Raw genomic sequence first — 21,577 nt, forward strand, 5'->3', positions numbered from 1 at the left:
ACCCATTACACACTATTAACTATGTGTTACACTAACTACGTATTACACTACGTATTGTACTATTAACTGTGTGTTACACTATTAAAGTATGGTAGATTAGTATTGTGAGATTATAGAGTTGAGATTCCGAGTGAGAGTAGTACGTTTTCAGGCGTGTAGGCGTTATGGACCAGGTTCATGTCATTAAATTTGTAAGCCTTTAATAAGTTCTTTTTCAATTTGACCGGCTCCAAATCCTCTTCCTCACTCACTTGATAATTCAATATGTACTTGTTCATATCTACACATGATAACAGGGTTAAGTATTAAAATGCCCCGGAGGGATAAGGAACTACGTAAGGATATAAATAAATCCTATTTAAATGAGTAAGAGGGCCCGGAGGGGCTAAAAAGAGTCCCATAGGGTCTAACAAGGGATAAATAAGGGTAAATAACTGAGTAACTGGGTAAAAAGCCCGGAGGGGCTAAAAAGAGTCCTATAGAAACTAAATAAGAGTAAATAAGGGTAAATAACTGAGGAGGTAGATAACTAAGTAGATGCAAGCACCGTAACGGAGATACTATTAAAGGCCCAGAATGACATGTTATTTTGATCAATAACTGAGATAATATTTGTAGAGTAGGAAAAATCAAAGTCTAAGATGTGAGAATTGTGCACAATCTTCTCGAGCAATTTCCCGTTCCTCACGTCGTACAATAGAATCACATTCTCCTTACTTATCCCATATATCATTCCGTTCTTACTCCAGTTTATCCTACCCCTGCCATCCACACTACCACACACATTCTTTCCCCTCTTCTTATTCTTTCCCAGATTACTCTTAACATTACTCAGATTACTCTTACTATTAGTATTACTATTAGTATTTCCATTGAGGATGGTGCGGAACTCGTCAAAGTTGAGGGTGTTGTAGCAAAACTGTAGCGCTAGTTTATTAGTCTTGAGGTCATAAATTGTGAAAATATCATTGTACGAAAGGAGTGTAATGAGAGAAGAGTTGGGGTGAAACCTGTTGTAGTAAAATGAGTTATTCACAGGTTTATAATTCCTTAACGGGAAACTGCGATCTGTACACCAGAGCTTACAATACCCATTCACATCACAACTGCTAAAGTAATACCCATAATTTCCATAATCCAATCTCAACACACTATTCACCCCTCCAACCACAGTGCTATTACTATTGGGAGTATTGGCGGTATTGTAGTAAATGGCTTTGCAGGAGTTATTATTGGTGGTGTAGAGTTTAATTAGCCCGTCATTCCCTGCGGAAAGCAGGACTTGGCCGTTTTCGCCAAATTTAACGCAGTTTACCACGCCGTCGTGGCCGTAAATGATGTTACTATTCTCCTCATCCTCGTCACGGGCTGAGTAATTGTAATCCTGTTGCTCCTCAGCGTAGTTATTCGAAGTCGAGTTGTAATTCGAATTCGAGTTGGAATTTGACTTCGTAAACGCCGGGTTCAAAGTACTCACAGATTTATACGCTATACCACTTCCAATTATACATGATATGTCATTGTACACATTGTTACACTATAATATTATTAAAAGAGTAATAAGGTAAATTAGTAACTAGTTAACTGAGTAAATAGGTAGTAAATGAGTAACTAGTTAACTGAGTAAATAGGTAGTAAATGAGTAACTAGTTAAATGAGTAAATAGGTAGTAAATGAGTAACTAGTTAAATGAGTAAATAGGTAGTAAATGAGTAACTAGTTAAATGAGTAAATAGGTAGTAAATGAGTAACTAGTTAAATGAGTAAATAGGTAGTAAATGAGTAACTAGTTAAATGAGTAAATAGGTAGTAAATGAGTAACTAGTTAACTGAGTAAATAGGTAGTAAATGAGTAACTAGTTAACTGAGTAAATAGGTAGTAAATGAGTAACTAGTTAACTGAGTAAATAGGTAGTAAATGAGTAACTAGTTAACTGAGTAAATAGGTAGTAAATGAGTAACTAGTTAACTGAGTAAATAGGTAGTAAATGAGTAACTAGTTAACTGAGTAAATAGGTAGTAAATGAGTAACTAGTTAAATGAGTAAATAGGTAGTAAATGAGTAACTAGTTAACTGAGTAACTAGTTAAATGAGTAACTGAAGAGAAAAGTGGTTATTGCAAGCCCCGTAACGGAATACCTCCGAGGTTAACAAATCGTATAGGAGAATAATTCCATTATTTTGTCCGATTGCGATGTATTTCCCGTCAAAAGACGATAAAGTGCAGCAGTTCATCTGGTTATTATTACTTATTCCATAGGATAATATATACACTACGTCACTCTCTATCCTATTCTCATCATCCACAGCATTTCCTACAACATACTATTGTATGGTAATATATATTGAATGCCAAAGTTAAGGGGAATTGGCAGGATAGTTCACGGTCGGGGTACCCACTAACTCCAGCTACCTACACTAAAAACTATATAACAACCTGTATTATTAGTTAGATCAGATTGTGTATCATTTTGTTCGTTGAATGTGACATTACTTAGGTTGGAGGCATTTCCGTTATCACCATCGGCTACTGAGTTCCCCGTTTCCGCCGTGTTATTCGCACTACTCACACTGTTCACGCGGTTAACTTTCTTATTAAAATTGGACGGGACGATACGGTTACAATTTTGTATATAATATAAAGACCTCAGCGAATCGTTCATCAGTGTGCCGATCTTCGGCAGTGGGATGAGTTTATTATATTCCTCCAGTTTACACAGCTCATTAGTGATTGAGTAGGTGTACTCATTAGTCACAAATTCACGGCCTGTACTGAATAATAACTCGTGTGGTAGTCCGTATGTTATTTCTTCTTTCTTATTCTGGTCACTATACACATACTCACCATCACCCAGTAAGTAATTCGTGTCCTTCACTATCAACCCTATACACATTATAGTACTAATATTCCTAGTTATAGCATTAACTATATACTATTGGTAATACCTAGGAAAGGTTGGTTGTAGTATTTATTGATGTTGTCGGGGTTAATGTTATATTTGAGGATGAAGTAGCGTTTAAAGAGGTTAAAAGAGTTGTGGTTGAACATTTCACTGTCTATAAACTCCACCTTCTCCAGCAGTATCACATTTATTATATTATTATAATATATACTCAACCAGTTCAATAACACCCTCTTACTATTTCTACAACATTATCAACTGTCAAGGTATTTTACCATAACACAGTTTATATAATCACACAATTTAGATATATAATTAAGTATATAGTTAAATAACTGAGTAGTGTGAAATGTTACTTGGTGATGACGATGATGTATTTGTTGGATTTATTGTATCCGATGTTGATGAGGAACAATTCGTCTAACTGGTCGAGGAATTTATACTGCAATAACTTTTGTATGTAATTGTCAAACTTCTTATCAAACACATTCTTAAACTCCAATAAATAGTTTTTCCCTATAACCACTTAACTCACTAATTAACAAAGGACTAATTTAATAATTATAACTAAATATTAGTGAATTAATTAAATGGGTGAAAATTGTTTGAGAGGAGGTACCGTGAGATTTGGAGAGTTTGAAGAGTTTGGCGTATAATTCGAGGTAGATGACGAATCCGATATCGATGAGTTCATTTTTATACTTGTTTAAATTACTTAAAGCCCAGTTCAAGTATGATCTCAAGTCCTCCGCGTAACTCTCATACAATTTATTCACATCCTTCTACAAATTTTATCACCGTAAAGTTGTTATAAATAAATATTAATATTAAATTACATTAGTCATCTTTTCCACTAATTTATTTAGTCTTTTCCGTTAATTTATTTATTTATATTTCCAGTTAATTTATTTATTTATATTTTCAGTTAATTTATTTATTAATATTTCCAGTTAATTTATTTATTTATATTTTCAGTTAATTTATTTATTAATCTTTTCCATTAATTTATTTATTAATCTTTTCCATTAATTTATTTATTAATCTTTTCCATTAATTTATTTAGTAATCTTAAAGATTCCATACACCCCAGACTCAACCCTAAATTAAATATTCCTAACACTATTTACCGAGTATATATATTTTCTGATATTACTGGAATGAAAAATTACTGGAACGAAAAATTACTGGAATGAGAATTTACTAATTAGGTCATTGAGAAATTCACAGTTTATATCAAATCCTTCCTCCTCCTCCACTTTATACTTCAAATAGTCCTCCAACATATCCACACTATTTACACTCACAGTATTCTCTACAGTGTTAGAATTATCTCCTGTGTTACTGGTGTTAACAGTACCCATTGTGTTACCAGTGTTAACAGAGTTGTCAGTGTGATTATTGTAGAGTGATAGAAAGAACTGTGAGATGTGATGTGAGATGTTTAACTCATTTGATAATAATATTACATTGTCACTTTTATACTTACATTTATATATTCTCATGTCATCACCCCTCAACTCCTCATATTCCACAATACCTCCAACACCCGTAACACTACCAATATCTGTGACACCAGTAGTATCATTAACACTAGTATCAATAGTAGTGGTAGTGTTAGAGCAGGGAGAAAAGATGTGTATGGTATTGTGGGTGTTGAAAGTGTTGTAGGTGGTGTATAGAATAGTGTTTAAGTCATTTCCCAATCTTACATATAACTCCATCATCTCTTCTACTAAAGCATTCACAACTATCTCACTACCGTCACTAGTCTTAGTGATGAAGTAGATTAGGTATTTATCATCCGGAGTATTACACGTTTCTTTACACACCTGTAATATATACACTACCTTATTATCCAACTTTTCTGTACCATACGTGTCATCTGTATTCATAGTATTATCCGTATTCATAGTGTTACCAGTGTCATCTATATTATCAGTGGTGGTAGTATTACCGGTGTAGGAATTGGATTTGGGCATGACAATGCATAGATTGAAATCGTTTAGTAGTTTTTTATTACTTATTATGTAGACTATTATCACTCTCTCATCTGAACTATCTGCTGTACTGTCATTCTCTACACAGTTGGGAATGTCATACTCTGAAATTATATATCTCGTATATATCCTATACTCATCCAATATCAACTCCAATCTTCTGTTAACCACGTCAACTCTATCCACTGTATCTGTAGTATTATCCACAGTGTCTGTGTTAGTAGTTTCTTCATCAGTTACACTACCACTAGCTGTACTATTGTCCTCAGAATCTTTCTTCTTATTCTCCACACTCTCTACAGTATCTACAGTATTTACACTATCCGTAGTATCAACAGTGTTAACACTATTAAGGGTGTTAAGGTGTTTGATGGTATGATTGAGCATGAAGTGGCAGTTGTATAGAGAGGACAGCCGTGAGATATTCTGTATTAGGTTCCCAATTCCGTATAGAAAATAAATCACAAAGTTCTTATTCTCATTAAATACTTTTAAATATTCTTTAACTCCACTAATACCCTCATGAACATTAACAGAACGATCCAGCAATATGCAATAATTAACCAAATTCACCAATTTATCATTCAAATTATTACTTCTCATATAGGCAATCCAGTCCACACCATCTACACTATCCTCATTATTCTTAGTATTATCCTCAGTATTCTTCACAGTATCAGTAGTATTATCCTTAGTATTATCCACAGTATTCTTAGTATCTTTTACAGTATTATCCTTAGTATTCTTAGTATCTTCAGTGTGAGAGTTGATGATAGTGAAGAACTTGTATAGTAATCTTTTTTCTATTAAACTTAGATATTTACTACGAAATATACTATTCTTATCATATACCAACTCATTCCACCGTTCCCTCGTATCCTCCCCCGTATCCTCCCCTGTATCCTCTTTATCCTTAGTATTATCTTTATCCCCCGTATTCCCCGTATCCTCAGTATTATCTCCATTAGTACTATTTAAAGTACTATTAAGAGTATTAACAGTGGTGAAGAGTATGTTTTGTGTGTGATTGGTGCAGAATTGTAGATTTCTGTGTAGATTAGTTTGAATGAGGAATTTGCAAAATAGTGAATTCTTTATAAACAACTTCGGGTACACATCAATATTATACTTGTTACTCTCATTTCTCATCTCTTCCCATACTCTTATACGGTCCTCTTCATTTTCTACATACGGTAGGATTGATTTTAGGTTTTCCGTTACGGTGTCAGGTCCAACAGCACTATTATCTGTACTCTCCACTTTATCCACATTCTCACCATCTTCCACATTCTCCACATCATCTACAGTATCTTCTACACTACTATCAACTGTATCAGTAGTAGTATAAATAGTATGAGTGGTATGAGAGGGATGGGAAAGTTTGAGGAATTGAGTGAGATTGAGTGATCTGAAGTGATTCCCGTAATCTGAAAACTTATCTACATGTAACACTTTAATATTATTCTTGGTTAATATGGAACCAATTAAACAATTCACCAGCCCCGTTCCATATATTACCACATCATACTCATACTCTTCCATATTCACACAATTGTATTAACAATAATTATACTAACTTTATTAATAATTATAATATAGTAATTAGTGAGTAATGGCTGGGAATGTGTAGTTTGTCGGGATAATGAGATATTATCCTCCAAATCCAACAATTTACTCCACTTACCATTCTATTTTATTCCATTTATTATTCCATTTATTATTCCATTATTATTTATAATTTTTTTGCCATATCATTTTCTAATTATTATTTAATATTGTGTAAGAATGTGTAAATATCTGTGGAAATGTGTAAATTACTATAAAAATCCGTAATAATGTATAAATATCTGTAAAACTATATAGAAATGTGTAAAACTGTGTAAATAATGTAGAAATGTGTAAAGTAATGTGATAGCAATGGACTTGCTGGATTTGAGGTATGAGTTTATAAAATCTAAAGAATTGGAATTAGAGCAGTTATTTACCAGGAATAGGCATTTCCATTTTACTCAGTGGGACTTACACCTCTTACTCCTAGGCGTTACCTCATCCCTACTACTCCTCAGCTTCATCATCAAGAATCTATTCTTCTCTCTTCAACACTATTTCATTCTACTACTACTCATACAATTCAGACTCCTACCAGATCTCTCCACTCTATACAATATTATTATCAACATCTTCATCAGTTTACTCACCACCATCACACATGTCAGTATTAACTACTGTAAATTCTCTACCTCTACCAAGCGGGTTACCATACTAACTGTGTTACTATTGCTGAGTACAACTACAAACCTATTGGTTTGGATGGTATTGAGTGTTAAACTGGTTAGTGACGTGGATAGAATTTTGGAACTGCATGTAATTACCTTGATTGAGTTCTTCTCACTACTGCTGGGCACTCTGTTACTCCTCTCCGCCGTCTTCTTCATCATCAAACTATACTCCATCTCCTACATACTCATTATTATTATCACATTCTCATTATTATCCAGGTGGAAGTTTCTCATTCCCCTTGTCAATAATATCAGTAGTAAGAGTAATAGGAATAGTGTTAATAGTAAGAGTAGTAGGGATAATAGTAATAGTGTTAAGAGTGGTAATAGATTGGGAGGAGTGAGAGTGTGTTATTTCCCGGTGGTCCAAAGTTTGGTAACGTGGATATTAATAATAATCCTAATAGTAATACTATTTGTAATATTATTCACCAACAATAGGATCTCCCTGCTGAATCAAAAGCCACTACTCCAATTTATTAATCACAACTATAGTAATAAAGTAATTGTCAGGATAAAGATATTATTGTTTCTTACGGTTTTGGTGTTATTTCTGTTATTTGCAGTGTTTTCACTGTTTATATATTACTTCTTCTCGTCCCACGAGTTACTGGGTAGAGTATTGTACAACAAGGTAATATTTCTGTTGATGACAGATTTGGGACCTAGAATAGACCATATGCTGAGTAAAAACCCACTCCCACTCAGCACTCAGACCGGGACTTTGCAGCAAAGAATTTTCTTCCCCACTCACAACTCAGGTAACACAAGTGTGGATATTCGTAATACTATGGAGAATATGGATAAAGAGGATATAGTGGATAATATGGAGGATAGAGTGGTAAATTGGGTACTAAGAATGTATAATATGAATGTGTATGATTATGTGTATAAGATAGAGAGGATATATACGAAGAAAATGTTAATGGATAGGAATATGAATTTCAATGGGATACTAAAAAAACTATCCCTAAAAAGTAACAAGCTACTAAAGAAACTCTCAGACAAATCCAAACTATTCAGCAAACTCAACACTGATACCACGGATAGTGTAGTCACTGTGTACCCTGTATATACAGTGGACACAGTACCCAGTAACATGTATGATAGTCTGGATGTGGGTAGAATATATTTACATGTCCAGGAGCGACTGTTGAGGAATAGGAAGTCGTTATACTGTTTATTAAGAAGTTGGTATCCCCTGGACCTGATCAAGTCACAACACCAGTCCACAATACTCAAGTACAAACTACTACAATATATACAACAATTTTACCATATCCGTAATCTATTCCAATCTCTCCATAGTGATAAGAGTAATAAGAGTAATAAGGTTGACCATAGAGACACTAGTGAGATGGTTAATGAGATAGTAAATGAGTTAGTAAATGAGTTAGAACCAGTTAGGGTTACGGATAAATCTCCAGTGGATAGATCACCAATGTATAGATCACCAATGGATATATCAGGGGTGTTGGATAAAGCGGTGGAGGTCCCTATGAGTGATGAAGAAGTTGATATCATCGACACCTTTACAATCACCATAGCATCTGATACTCAATCTCCCACACAACACACTAACACTTCTCTTATAGAGAATACTGTGAACACTGTGGATAATATGGAGAATGTGGATAGTATGGAGAATGTGGATAGTATGGAGAAAGTGGAGAATACAGTGGACACAGTGGAGAATAGGGAGAATATGGAGAAAGGGTATGGTAAGGAACTGAGGAGGAAGAAGAAGAGAAATGTGAAGTATTTAACGAGTTTATTCTCCAGGAAGTTCTCCAATCTTAATTCCACAGACTCTCAACACTTCACCGACACATACCACACAATTAACATTACTGATCATAGTCACACTGTTAACAATAGTCACACTGTTAACAATAGTCACACAGTTAACACTGTAGATCCTGTTACTGTAGACAATAGTCACACAGTTAACACTGTAGATCATGTTAACACTGTAGAATTTGTTACTGTGGACCCTGACCCCGTTACGGAAGACCCCGTAACAGTAGACCCAGACTATGAGTACGAATATGTAATAATAAATGCTACGGAAAATGGCATGAAGCTGTTCTCCCAACACCCAATCACTACTACTAACACTAGTAACAGTGTGAACAGTGTGAAACGTAAGCTGAAATTCCTAAACTATGCAAATGGTTATAAGAGATTTATGAAGTTTACTCCAAAGTCTAATCTCACACACGATTCCGTAGGCGGTATTCACACCACAGATCCAACCAACAACACCACACACTCCACACACTCCATACACAATGTAGACAATGGTAATACTGTAGACAATGACAACTCAGTTGACAATGACACAGTGGAGTTAGAAGAAGACGTAACGTCTGATGAGGAGATGACGGAGGAGAATGTAAATAACATCATGAACGAACTAATAAAAGATTTAAACTTACAACTCTAACATAATTAATATAATTAATATAATTAATTGTTATAAGAGATTGACAATTTGATTAATGAATTTGGGCGAGATGAAGTCGTACTTGTTAGTTAGAATTGCAGTTTTAAACTTCTCAAAGTCGGCCTCACTGCCGTCACACAACCTACCACTCATCAAATTCTCATACATCTCATCAACTCCCAAACACTCTCCAAACTTCACTTCCCACGTATCTATTGTGTTCTCAGTGTTCTCAGTGTTCTCTACTGTGTCCCCTGTGTCCCCTGTATCAACAGTATCAACAGTATCCATAGTGTCTACAGTGTCAATAGTGTCTGTGGTATTAATATTGAGATGTGAGAAGTGTTGGGAGAGTGAGTGTGTATCGAGGAGGCTGAAGAGCGAGTCATCGAGTGCGAGTGTGTAGTGTGAGAAATCCTCAGAATTGTAACTTTCAAGGTAAATTTTCCTGTGTAATTTATAGTTTGACAGGTTTGAAATGACGTTTTGGATAAGTAGTCCGAGCAAATTGTTCAGCGTAAAATTGACCGAAAAATCGTCACTCAGCTTAAATAATCTCAGTATCTGCCTCTTGTTCATGATACCAATCCTTAATATCCCATTAAACACATTCAATACTCCCAATTCTCTCTCCAATACCAATTCTCTCTCCATTGTGTCCACAGAATCAGTAGTTTCCTCAGTATTACTCCTTAGATTCCCCTCTGTGAGTAGTGTTAGAGGTTTAGAATTGTGTATGCATAGGAGAATACTGGGAAAGGGCAGAGTGGGTATGAATATCTCATTCACATCCTTCCTCCCCCTCACAACTTTGTTACTCCCCTTTACAACTTTATTACTCAATTTATTAATAAATTTATTATTTACTTTAATAAATTTATTCTTGGATTTTTTACAGTTTAGTTTAACATTTTTTTTAAGCATTATTTTTAAAATTGTTAAAATTGGAAAAGCTAATTTAACAATGTGGTGTGGCTGAAAATTAGTTTGAATAAACTTGGCGTTAATTTATCCAAATGGGAAATAATTACAACAGCCGTGAGAGAGCGAATAGACACAATTCTCACAGTAGTCGCAGTGACAACCACTCCGGCAAGTCTGAGAAATCACTGGAGGAAGGCGATTACTGGTTCAATGACCCGAAATATAACCAAATCAAGTCAAAACACTCGAGAAACAGAGAGAAATTAGAACACAATTCTAGGCATAGAAGAGATAATTACGACCACAATCCCAGGCATAGAAGTGATAAACACGATTACAAAAGTGAAAAATATGATCATAAAAGGGATAAACACGATTACAAAAGTGATAAATCGGACTATAGAAGTGAAAAATATGATCACAGGAGTGATAAATCAGACTATAGAAGTGAAAAATACAGCCGTGGAACCGAAAAATATGACCCCAAAAGAGAAAATTTAGATCACAGAAGTGAGAGATATGACAGTAGAAATGACAAATATCGCCGTGAAACGGCTGAATATCGCAGGAACAAACGTGAAAAACACACCAAGAGGAGTAGAACCAGGAGTAAAAGTAGGAGTAAAAGTAGTAGAAGTAGTTCGATAAGTATTGGAAACAATGACATAAATGTGATGGATATGGTGAGTGGTAATGTGTCGTGTGATGAGGAGGAGTTGATGAGGAAGTTGATTGGCGTATCCAAATTTGACACTACCAAGAACAAGAAACATGAAACTATTAACCTTAAAACCGTTAAAAAGAAAACCAAACGCAAGTACAGACAATACATGAACCGAAGAGGCGGATTCAATCATCCCCTCTCTCCCATTCAATAATATCATACTCACCATACTATATATACTATACTACTATACTATAACCTTAACTAGTATATTACTCTTAACTACTTTACTATATCTTAACTACTTTACTATATCTTAACTACTTTACTATACTCTTAACTACTTTACTATATCTTAACTACTTTACTATATCTTAACTACTTTACTATACTCTTAACTACTGTTCTATAGTATATATTTAGTACTACTACAGTACTATACTCTTAAACCCAGACACATAATATACTATACCTATAATACTATACTATACTATATATTATATATATATTATGTATATGTATAGTGGTAAGAGTATAGTAGGTACAACACTATAGTTAGGTGTATACTAAGATAACAGTTATTCCAGTACTATTTAACACTTACTACTCCTTAATAAAGTCACTAAACAATGTAAATAGTATAATAGAGTTATTTTACCCTGTGTTATATGGACTTAATTTACCACCCTAAACCCAGACACATAATAATATACATACTATATATACTATACTATATACACTATAGTATATATAATATACTATATATAATATGTATATAGTGTATATGGTATATTGAGTGATTAGATTAAGGGTTGGTAAGAGTCCATTGACCATTTTCGAGATTATAATGTAGAGAAGGTTTATAGGGGTAACGTACAGAAATTCTAATTATTTTTTTAAAGTAGTAAATGAACGATACGGGTTGGGGTCCATCTGTGTATCTCCAAACTACTGTTCCATTATGTCTAAGTTCAGTGCAACTAACATCGTTACTAGGTGTGTATTTCAACCCAGTGGTATTACGTATCTGAATTATGTACTCTGGAGCATTGAGTTTTACCGCTTCTCCCTGATCATTTCTCTTGTACAGGGTTAGCTCAGGAGGAATTATGAAAGTCTTCACAATATAATTGGGACTTCTTGAATTGGTAAATAGAATTTTGTCCTCGAAAACGATTTCAATTCTTCCACTATCTATGGTGTAAAAAACATGGAGTGGCTTCTCACCGGGATTACCGTTATATATTACTCTCTCACCGTATTTAACAAGGGTACACACTCCATTCTTGAGAGTATAAACAAATTTAGGATGTTTAAATGAACAAAATTGTATACTATAATCTTCGGAACTAAGTTCTCTACTGTTCCCCTCTTCTTCATTAAGTAGTCTGATTGGTGGAATTGGATAGTGTTCCTCCGTTGATCTATTCCCTATCATTATGTAACGGATAAATTTATCCTCAAATTGGAAAGTGAGCTTGTTTCTACCATCTTTTGAATACTGTGTCAAATTCTTTGGAAAAGGTTGACCTGGTTCACGTTTCCAAATGATTTTTTCACGGTACTTGATAATGTCAATCCTTTCCCAAGAGTTTGGCTCATTTTGATAGTCAATTCTGTAAATATTTCTTGATTTCTCTGTTATTTTCACTCTGTCCATGTAAACTGGTATTAATCCTCCCATACCCGCAGCATAATGCCTTAAATACCAAGGCTTTTGAGTCTTACTAATCCATCCATTATTAACTTTTGTACACTTAATCAGTAGGTTGGTCTCCACCAACATATTATCATCTGTCAAACTGTACACCAAAGTCTTGATAAAGTTTTTTCTTCTAATATCAAAATTGACCAAGGTCTCAAATCGGAACTTTACCATCATACATTCTACACCCTCAATTACTCTGTATACAAAGAAGAGTATACCTGCAATTATAACTAAGTGGACAGTATACTGATCACTGGTTAATTTAACAAAATTGCGAAACCCGTCCCTGCGAAGGAGTTTTATCGGTGGAATAACATAGTGTTCCTCAGTCCAATTGCCATTTTCCAGTTTATACACAGTGAACTTAGTCTCAGTTCCGAAGACTATAATCTTCTGTTCCTTGTAGAAGTCAATTGATTCAATTAGTTCTCTGGCACAATTCCTTCTAAACTTCTTACTCAACAGCTTTTTCTCAAGCTTGTAACGATAATTGTTACCATTAGAAGTCGAATTGTATCCATTACATAAGATAATTTTGTGCCAGTTTTCCTGGAAAAGCTTTAGTATAGTCCTTTGTCTCTTTCCCAGTACTTCAATTCTCACCCTTTCATTCGGTAAATTAGAACTTTCTAATGTCTTTTCTTGAGGTATTGAACAATTTTCAGATATTTCTTCTGTATTCTCAAGCCTAAGTAGTTCAGTTTGCCTGGGCATATTGAGGCTTGTAGAGCCACCGTCCACCATTTCTATACTGGGCTCAATAGAAGTTTTAGGTGTAATTAACTTTCTATTACACACTTTTTTAGCCTTGTTAACTGTTCCCTTATCATTTTGAGCTCTTCTCTTTACAGACACTGGACGCTCTACCACAGCACTGACGTGAGGATTCTCCAAATCCAGTCTCTCCATCCTCAATTTAGAGAACATAAGATACATTTGATTATATCTCAGGTGAAATGCTAAATATTTAGGAAATTCCTTGGCATTCGAAGGCATGGTCCAACACAATCTGCCGTCAAACCAGACCTTCCTACACTTAAACCCAAATGTAAATACAACAATTAATTCATACAATTCCACGTCACACTGGAGGTAATTATAATCTCTGTCATCAAGATCTGTGAAAAGTAATTTGGCAATGTCATATCTGAGATGAGTGACACTGTACCACTGCTCGTGTAAACCATTTTTTCTTATGACAAATGGTTTACCATTTCTCATAATGGCGAGAAATTGCGGATATCCAAACTGAATCACTTGCTGATACATTTTTAACAATATTTTTAATAAACTCAGTTAGTGTCATCAAGACACGTTCTTATAGCTAGCCAATTGTAAACAGGGTTTAGTAAAGTTACTCTTCATACTATTAATTAAGTATTTTAAGGCATTAATTTAAGTTATTTAAGCCTTAATTAATGTATAAATAAGCTTAATTTGGTGTTATATTAGTAAATATATTACATATATATTATATACTATACTGTATATACATATAGTAATATATATATATAATATATATAGTATAGTATATTAAGTATACTAATCCCATTTATAGTCAATTTACAGCTTAATTAACACATTAAACCAATAATTTATAAGTATTGGTAAGAATGTACTGGCCCTACCAACTCCCTATGCACCTGTTTGCCAACTTGTGCTAACACATAATCACTCCATATTAACTGTAAACTTTGTAAATAACCATGACAAAGGACAAATCAAAGTACAAAGCTGAATTAATCAATGGTAAACCCTTTATATACCGTAGAAGTACACCTCAAGGTACTTGGGAAGACATTACACACACGAGACATAACGTTGACCAATTGGAATTCTACGACTATGATCTCAATTTAACCACAGTCTCCCAGTGTGAAACAAAGTTATCTGGTCTAATTTTCAGGATATTGCTGAATATCATTTGTCTGCACATTAAGCTGGGAGACAAGTTGATATGGAACTACTACGCCTCAAAAGTACAAGCCAGCCCGTTAGAACTCCTATTTAACCTCAAGAAAAACACTATGAGTTTACAATTGAGGGGAGAAGGTGTTGTCAAGTTAAATATGAATGGGTATTTGAATGACTGGGTAAAACCTGGGAGACCACTGGAGAAATTCAAAACTAAACGAACAATAAGAGATGGACCAAGGGTAATACATCTAATTGACGACGATGAAAAATGTGATGAAATTGTGGCCAGTGGACATACTCTTGATAATAAACCAAACACTCCTCACAAAGTTGCTTACGTTGTAAACCTTCAAACTGCAGAAAAGAGGGACTTCATCAAATTTTAACCACTTAATCTCATATTACTTATACACTTTCTACTCTTAATCCCATTTATAGTTGATTTACAGTATAATTAAACCCTAAATTACAGATTTTGTATGTTTTGGTAAGAATGTACTGGCCCTACCAACTCCCTACTGGACCCTCCCAATCACTCAAAATAATACTAATATTGTTAATTATGGCTACAGAAGTACAGTATAAAGCTGATCTTATCAATGGTAAACCTGTTCTCTATTGTAGATATGACTTTGAACATGCTTGGGAGGACGTAACTCATACCAGACATCAGCTGGATCACCTGGAACTCTACGACTTGAATCTCAATTTAACCGGTGTATCACAGTGTTCAACAGAGTTATGTGATACAACTTTTAAGATCTCAATTGATTTCAAATGTTACCACGTGAAACTGGGTGACAAATTGTTATGGAGTTACTATGAGTTTCCTCAATGTGGATTACCAAAAAAATTACTATTTAACTTGAAATTGAATACTATGGCGCTGCAATTTGAAGAAACCATTGAGAAGTTAAATTTGGACGGGTATGAATTTAATGACTGGGTGGAGCCTGGGAGACCGTTACAGCCAATCATTACTAGGAAAAAAATAATCAACGGTCATATTAAGGTGGATTTATTCTCTCCCTGGAACCCCTGCGTCCAAGTGAATTTTGACGAAACTCACTTCTGGAGACATAAACAAGGAAATCCACTCCCAATCTCACTCATCCACGAACTCGAAGATTATTATCTTCTCGTATTCCCCGATGCCTTTTTAGAATTTGATTTTTATCCTCACCGTAAACCCTTACAGATCTTTGAATTCTAATCTCCCAATACTATATTATATATTATATAATAGTAGAAATGTTCAAGTGTAATCTCTAGATAGCAAAAGGCTAAACATATAATTACTGAGTATATTTAAGGGTTTGGATTATACTGTGTGATGTATTGTGTGATATATTGTGTGATGGCAGTGGGTAAATTATCTACTGGTATGTCAACTTTATCCAGTGTTACAACGTCGAGTTGTGCTAAGTTAGCGAGAGTAACTTGATTATCCACGAGTAAATCTGAATCTTTGACTGCTTCGTAAAGGTAATTTATCACGCTGTTGAGTTGTAATTTGAACTTAAATTCCAGCGCCGTATTCACTCGGAACTTCCCAGCACTAAACTTCATATGCGTCTGACTTATCAACCTCATCATCTTCTCATACGATAAATGTAAAAATAACCTCGATTGCACTTGTGATTCTATTATCCTTCCCACTAAGAGTTTTACTCTTTTTGTTACACGGGGTTCCGTTACGGTGTTAGGTCCAGCAGCAGCATTTTCCACATCATTTCCTACAGTATTATTATTATCTATAGTATTAAGATTGCTTGAGTTATGATTACCTGAGAGATTGGAGTAGAACTCTGTGATTCTCTGTAGTATGGAATTGGAGAGGTGTAGGTACATTTGTGAGAGATTAATCATCATGAATGCGATGTTTAGATTTTCAGTGACAAGTTGTAAAACCTGTCCGTGTGGCTGATTTTTTAGCATTTCCAGCGTGGTAAATGCTACTGCTATCTCCTCCTTCACTCTCATCTCATTCTCATAAATTAACTCATAAAACTTGTTCAACACCCTGAGATTTATTATTATTTTACTCTCCCTAAATTTGACATCGTTTAGCCTCAGTTTTTTCATTAACTTTTTAACGTTCTTTGGCTTGTCCAGTTTTATCGAATTTAACTCATTCTCCCTCACACACAATCGTGATATCTCCACACTGCCCACACTATTTACACTATCAACTGTGTTATCCGGAGTATAATGTTCTGAGTTGGGAGTATAATGATCTGATGTATTGAATGGGTAATTGTTGGTGTTAATTTCTGGGTAGTTTCTATTACCGATACACTGTGTGAACAAGGACTTGATATTAAAATTTCCAGATGAAAACTGCCTTAGAATAGCATTACTTTGTGTAATCTGGTTCATTATTGCTTAATATTATTTATAATTAATAGATCTAAGTATTTATTAGATCTATTATATATCCCACTACTATACCTATTATACTACCATACATATACACTACAGTATATTATATATACTATAGTATAGTGGTAATAGTAGTGTAGTATTACGTGTCTGGGTTTAAGAGTATAGTACAGTATTTATGTAGTATTAAAGTTATACAGTAAAGTAACTCTCTCTCCCCTTATACTATTAGCTCCCTCTTGGGTATATAGTAAAGTAGCTCCCTTTAGGGGTATTAGTAAGATAGCTCCCTCTAGGGGTATTATAGTTATATAATTAAGTAGCTCCCTCTCGGGGTATATAATATAAGTATAGTAAAATAGCTCCCTCTCCCTCTCACTTATGTAGTTAATTAGCTCCCTCTCGGGGTATATTTAGTATATAGCTAAATTATAGGGTATAACAAAGAAATACAATAGTGTGAGTATATTAATGATTGAAGAGTGAGTTGAGATGTAATTTATTATGTGACTTAACGATGATATATTCTTCAATAGTATCCTTGACGAATAGTTTATAAATGTTGACAATTTTTTGTTGTCCTATTCTGTGACATCTGTCCTCCGCCTGTATGTCATTGTACGGGTTCCAGCTCTGGTCCATCAGTATCACATTGTTAGCCACTGATAGGTTCAATCCCACATTCCCCACCTTCACACTTATTAATAGGATTGACACGGCGTCAGTGTTGAACGTGTTAATGATGGTGTCCCGGTCAGTGAGCGACACTGTCCCGTCCAGACGCAGTACCGGCGTAATTTCCCTTAACCTCAGAACGTGTTGAATTATGTCAAGATAGTTCGTAAACTGTGAGAATATTAATACCTTCTCATTTCTTTCCATTATGTTACTCAGGATTTCCAGCATCTTCTGGACTTTTGTACTCTCAAAATATAATTCCTCAGGTACTCTGGAGATTAGCACATCCAACTTTGTCCGTACACTCAGATCCAACGTGGTGGTACATTGTGTAAGAAGTTGGTGAATTGTGAAATCGGAGAGTGTGGTGAGATATTCTGTGATCTTTGTGGTGTTGTATTCACTGAAGTCTGGATGTAACTTTTTGATGAGGTGGGCTATAGCTGGGATTAAGTTATCTTCATATATTATCCTTACTAATAACGGATGATTACATATTCTTCTCAGTTTATATATTTTGTTCATCTCCGTTACGGTGACAGGTCCCACGGCATCTTCATTCTCCACACTCTCCACATTCTCTACAGTATTCTTTACATCTTCCACACTCTCTACAGTGTTTACATCTTCTACAGTATTACTATTGTCTACGGTATCCGCCGAACTGTCTTTAATTTCATCCTCAGTACCATCACCCATACCCTCCATAATATCTACACCAGTACCATTAATACCATTAGTACTATTCATAGTATTATTAGTACTATTCATAGTATTATTAGTACTATTCATACTATTAAGAGTGGTTACGGATGAGTGATAGATGTGAGATTGAAAAGTGTTCATTTGGCAGGGTATGTAATTGGAGTGTTTGACGGGTAATTCGTTGATGACATCTTTCTTTAGCCTTCTCAGGATGAACGGCGTTGTCAGCTTTTGTAACACTCTCAACTCTTTGCTTATTATATACTTTTTGTTATTCTTTTCTATTATATTGTTTATACTCGTTTTTATTTCCTCCGTTACGGTGAAAGGTCCAGCTGCACCAGTTGTATCCTCAGACACATCCTCACCATCTACATCTTCCACATTTTCTACAGTATTCTCCACATTCTCACCATCTTCCACATTCTCCACAATATTACTATTATTTACAGAATTACTATTATGTTGATTGAGGTGTTGAATGAAATGTGTGTGTTGTGTGAATGATTTGACGAGAGATTGGTTGTGGATGATGTTGTAGATTGCGTTGTTAATGTCGTAGGAGTTGAACACGTCACTCATTGAAAACTGTAACAAGTTACACAACTCGTCCATACTATTCTGTATCGGCGTTCCTAACACATTGTGAACACTTACTAATTTCAGTTTACTCATAATTAGACTTAATTTACCCTTAATTAGACTTAATTAGACTTAATTTAGTCATATTTTAGTGATTACAGTATTTGGTACTGTAATACAGTACTCTTAACTATATAACTATATACCCCTAGAGGGAGCTAATTTACTATAGTTAATTTTATACCCCAAGAGGGAGCTAATAATATAAGGGAGAGGGAGCTAAGTAATGAATAACTATGTGAGCGTTTGCAAGCTCCGTAACGGAGAAAGGTCCGCTAAAAGGGTTAAATAACTGTAAAACTAGAGCTCCCGGAGGGATAACTAAGAACCCCCGAGGGGAACTAAGTAGTTAGGGGGATAACTAAGAAACCCCTGGGGAGTACAAGCCCCGTAACGTACCAGTGAGAAGAAGTTTATGATTGAATTGGCAGTTGTAAAGCTTTTTATAAGTGTTAGAGTTGGAGTTTTTGATCAAGTGCGCCTCGTCAATTATCAAATACTCAAAAGGCTGCAAACGCCTCATCAATCTTATATCATCATTCATCATTCCAAACGTCGTTATCATTACTATAAACCCATCCACTCTATTCCCTGAGTTTACAGTGTTCCCAGAGTTCCCACGGTTAGTAGATTGTTGATGGTGCAGATTGAGAAGGTATTGGATGGTGTTGAGTCGTTGAGATTGCGATCCGTGGTAGATGAGGATGTTCTTAATATTGGTCCAGACCCTAAACTCGTTATACCAATTATACATTATGTTCAAAGGCACTATTATTATATACATCCGTAATCCCACCGTATCATCATCATCAGGTGTGTCTGTACTGTCAGGTGAGTTAGTATCAGTGTGATTGGTATCCTTAGGTGAGTCAGCGGTGGTGATAGTGTTGTTGTATTGGTTGTAGAGGTATTGTAGGAATACGCACACTTGTACTGTCTTACCCTATACACATTATTACCAACTATACAATATATAAGTGAATAGTATATAGTTAAGTAAATAGTATATAGTTAATTAGCTCCCTCTAGGGGTATATATTAATTAGCTCCCTCTAGGGGTATATAATAAAGTAGTAAGATAGCTCCCTCTCGGGGTATATAATAAAGTAGTAAGATAGCTCCCTCTCGGGGTATATAAGGTAGCTCCCTCTAGGGGTATATAATTGAGTAATGAATAAGTAGTGAATGAAGATGAGTGATAGCAAGCACCGTAACGTACTAATCCCATTTCATCTGCGAGTATGGCTGAGGAGAGATTGGATTTATGAATGATTGATAGCCAGTGTACGCCACACTGTTGATAATTTTTTAACTTGTGGAATTGGTCGATTTTTTTAAACTCCGCCAAGTCACCAAACGTACGCGTTATCTTCACACAACCCACGTCACACATCAACTTCTCATTACACATCTCACACAGTAATCTACCCAGCAAATTCTACACCATTATTACACACGTTTACGTAGTTAACTAAATTTATCAAATTTTTCATAAAATAATTGTTAAATTTGGGTAAAAAAAATAAATTGCAAAAGTTGATCGGGTTGGGAAAATAAATTTTCTCACCCTCCATTTCTGCTGCTTCAACCACTTATTTACGAAAAAATAATTGTAAATAATAAATAAATACCAAAAGGTTGCAAAAACTGAATAAAGTGGGGATAACTGTAAACTAGTGTAAAAACGTGTAAAAGGTACTTGTGAGATTTGATAGAAAGAGTGTAGCGATTCTAGTGATAGTAAAACTTGTTTTTTAATACGTATTTCATCTTTACTCTCGGTCCTCTCATCATCCGATTCTAAAAACAATTAACATTAATAAATAATTAATTAATTAAATAATTAATTAAATAATTATTAACTGAGTAAAAGGTACCTGAGAATTGTCTTTGTTTGAGTTTTCGTTTCTTTTTTGTTGGTGTTACGGGTTCGTTTTTTCCCTCTTCCATTATGTAATGATTTGTTTTATCATTTTACGACAATTTTTTAAAAATAAAATCATTTTAAACTGATTTTCCGACAATTATTTTACACATTTTTACATATTAATAGAGTTTAGATTAATTAATTTTCACAATTTCATCATTTAAAAATTTAAAACTGAATTTAAAAAAGAAAATATTTTACAAATGATATTAAACTAATCAATTAGATCACAAAACTGATAAATTAATTAATATTTACAAATTAATTAATATTTACAAATTGAATTAAAATTTACAAAATGGGATAAAATTTACAAATTGAGCTAACATTTTAAAACAAGACTAAATAGAACAAATTAAGGTAACAATTCTAGTTTAAAAAATAAATTTGTAGAATTTATAAAA

At 34.5% G+C, this 21,577-nt stretch overlaps 10 protein-coding genes across 10 annotated transcripts; 4 read left to right on the forward strand and 6 right to left on the reverse strand.

Annotated features, from left to right (window-relative positions):
• Window positions 1–110: 110 nt before the first annotated feature.
• TpMuguga_04g02500 (WD domain G-beta repeat protein) lies at window positions 111–3,749 on the reverse strand (the record flags this gene model as incomplete). The annotated part of the gene is made up of 8 exons (XM_758621.2): window positions 111–280; window positions 562–1,537; window positions 2,141–2,316; window positions 2,439–2,885; window positions 2,948–3,147; window positions 3,261–3,420; window positions 3,524–3,686; window positions 3,741–3,749. The coding sequence occupies 8 exons, from the start codon at window positions 3,747–3,749 to the stop codon at window positions 111–113; spliced, it is 2,301 nt and encodes a 766-aa protein (XP_763714.2).
• Window positions 3,750–4,044: 295 nt separating this feature from the next.
• On the reverse strand, window positions 4,045–6,616 carry TpMuguga_04g00080 (GDP dissociation inhibitor family protein). Its single transcript, XM_758622.2, has one exon. The coding sequence runs from the start codon at window positions 6,441–6,443 to the stop codon at window positions 4,086–4,088; it is 2,358 nt and encodes a 785-aa protein (XP_763715.1). The 5' UTR covers window positions 6,444–6,616; the 3' UTR covers window positions 4,045–4,085.
• Window positions 6,617–6,773: 157 nt separating this feature from the next.
• Window positions 6,774–9,626, forward strand: TpMuguga_04g00081 (putative integral membrane protein; the record flags this gene model as incomplete). The annotated part of the gene is made up of 1 exon (XM_758623.2): window positions 6,774–9,626. Exon 1 carries the CDS (start codon window positions 6,819–6,821, stop codon window positions 9,624–9,626), a length of 2,808 nt encoding a protein of 935 aa, XP_763716.1. The 5' UTR covers window positions 6,774–6,818.
• Window positions 9,627–9,656: 30 nt separating this feature from the next.
• TpMuguga_04g00082 (uncharacterized protein) lies at window positions 9,657–10,550 on the reverse strand (the record flags this gene model as incomplete). Its single annotated transcript, XM_758624.2, has 1 exon — window positions 9,657–10,550. The coding sequence occupies one exon, from the start codon at window positions 10,548–10,550 to the stop codon at window positions 9,657–9,659; it is 894 nt and encodes a 297-aa protein (XP_763717.2).
• Window positions 10,551–10,642: 92 nt separating this feature from the next.
• TpMuguga_04g00083 (uncharacterized protein) lies at window positions 10,643–11,428 on the forward strand (the record flags this gene model as incomplete). The annotated part of the gene is made up of 1 exon (XM_758625.1): window positions 10,643–11,428. One exon carries the CDS (start codon window positions 10,643–10,645, stop codon window positions 11,426–11,428), a length of 786 nt encoding a protein of 261 aa, XP_763718.1.
• Window positions 11,429–12,019: 591 nt separating this feature from the next.
• On the reverse strand, window positions 12,020–14,191 carry TpMuguga_04g00084 (uncharacterized protein; the record flags this gene model as incomplete). The annotated part of the gene is made up of 1 exon (XM_758626.1): window positions 12,020–14,191. One exon carries the CDS (start codon window positions 14,189–14,191, stop codon window positions 12,020–12,022), a length of 2,172 nt encoding a protein of 723 aa, XP_763719.1.
• Window positions 14,192–14,628: 437 nt separating this feature from the next.
• TpMuguga_04g00085 (uncharacterized protein) lies at window positions 14,629–15,225 on the forward strand (the record flags this gene model as incomplete). Its single annotated transcript, XM_758627.1, has 1 exon — window positions 14,629–15,225. One exon carries the CDS (start codon window positions 14,629–14,631, stop codon window positions 15,223–15,225), a length of 597 nt encoding a protein of 198 aa, XP_763720.1.
• A 169-nt stretch (window positions 15,226–15,394) lies between these two features.
• TpMuguga_04g00086 (uncharacterized protein) lies at window positions 15,395–16,052 on the forward strand (the record flags this gene model as incomplete). Its single annotated transcript, XM_758628.2, has 1 exon — window positions 15,395–16,052. The coding sequence occupies exon 1, from the start codon at window positions 15,402–15,404 to the stop codon at window positions 16,050–16,052; it is 651 nt and encodes a 216-aa protein (XP_763721.1). The 5' UTR covers window positions 15,395–15,401.
• A 95-nt stretch (window positions 16,053–16,147) lies between these two features.
• TpMuguga_04g00087 (uncharacterized protein) lies at window positions 16,148–17,219 on the reverse strand (the record flags this gene model as incomplete). Its single annotated transcript, XM_061305910.1, has 2 exons — window positions 16,627–17,219; window positions 16,148–16,575 (listed from the first exon to the last, which is right to left on the reverse strand). The coding sequence occupies exons 1-2, from the start codon at window positions 17,216–17,218 to the stop codon at window positions 16,148–16,150; spliced, it is 1,020 nt and encodes a 339-aa protein (XP_061161079.1). The 5' UTR covers window position 17,219.
• A 470-nt stretch (window positions 17,220–17,689) lies between these two features.
• Window positions 17,690–21,457, reverse strand: fft3 (SNF2 family protein; the record flags this gene model as incomplete). The annotated part of the gene is made up of 5 exons (XM_061305911.1): window positions 21,124–21,457; window positions 20,946–21,046; window positions 20,466–20,684; window positions 19,646–20,189; window positions 17,690–19,239 (listed from the first exon to the last, which is right to left on the reverse strand). The coding sequence occupies exons 1-5, from the start codon at window positions 21,194–21,196 to the stop codon at window positions 17,690–17,692; spliced, it is 2,487 nt and encodes an 828-aa protein (XP_061161080.1). The 5' UTR covers window positions 21,197–21,457.
• Window positions 21,458–21,577: the final 120 nt, after the last annotated feature.

Source organism: Theileria parva (assembly GCF_000165365.1).
Source record: "Theileria parva strain Muguga chromosome 4 map unlocalized ctg_529, whole genome shotgun sequence".
Taxonomy (NCBI): Eukaryota; Apicomplexa; class Aconoidasida; order Piroplasmida; family Theileriidae; genus Theileria; species Theileria parva.

Bases quoted from the DNA above. Each gene is read 5' to 3' on its own strand.
- TpMuguga_04g00080 (XM_758622.2), bottom strand. From the start codon at position 6,443: ATGGAAGAGTATGAGTATGATGTGGTAATATATGGAACGGGGCTGGTG.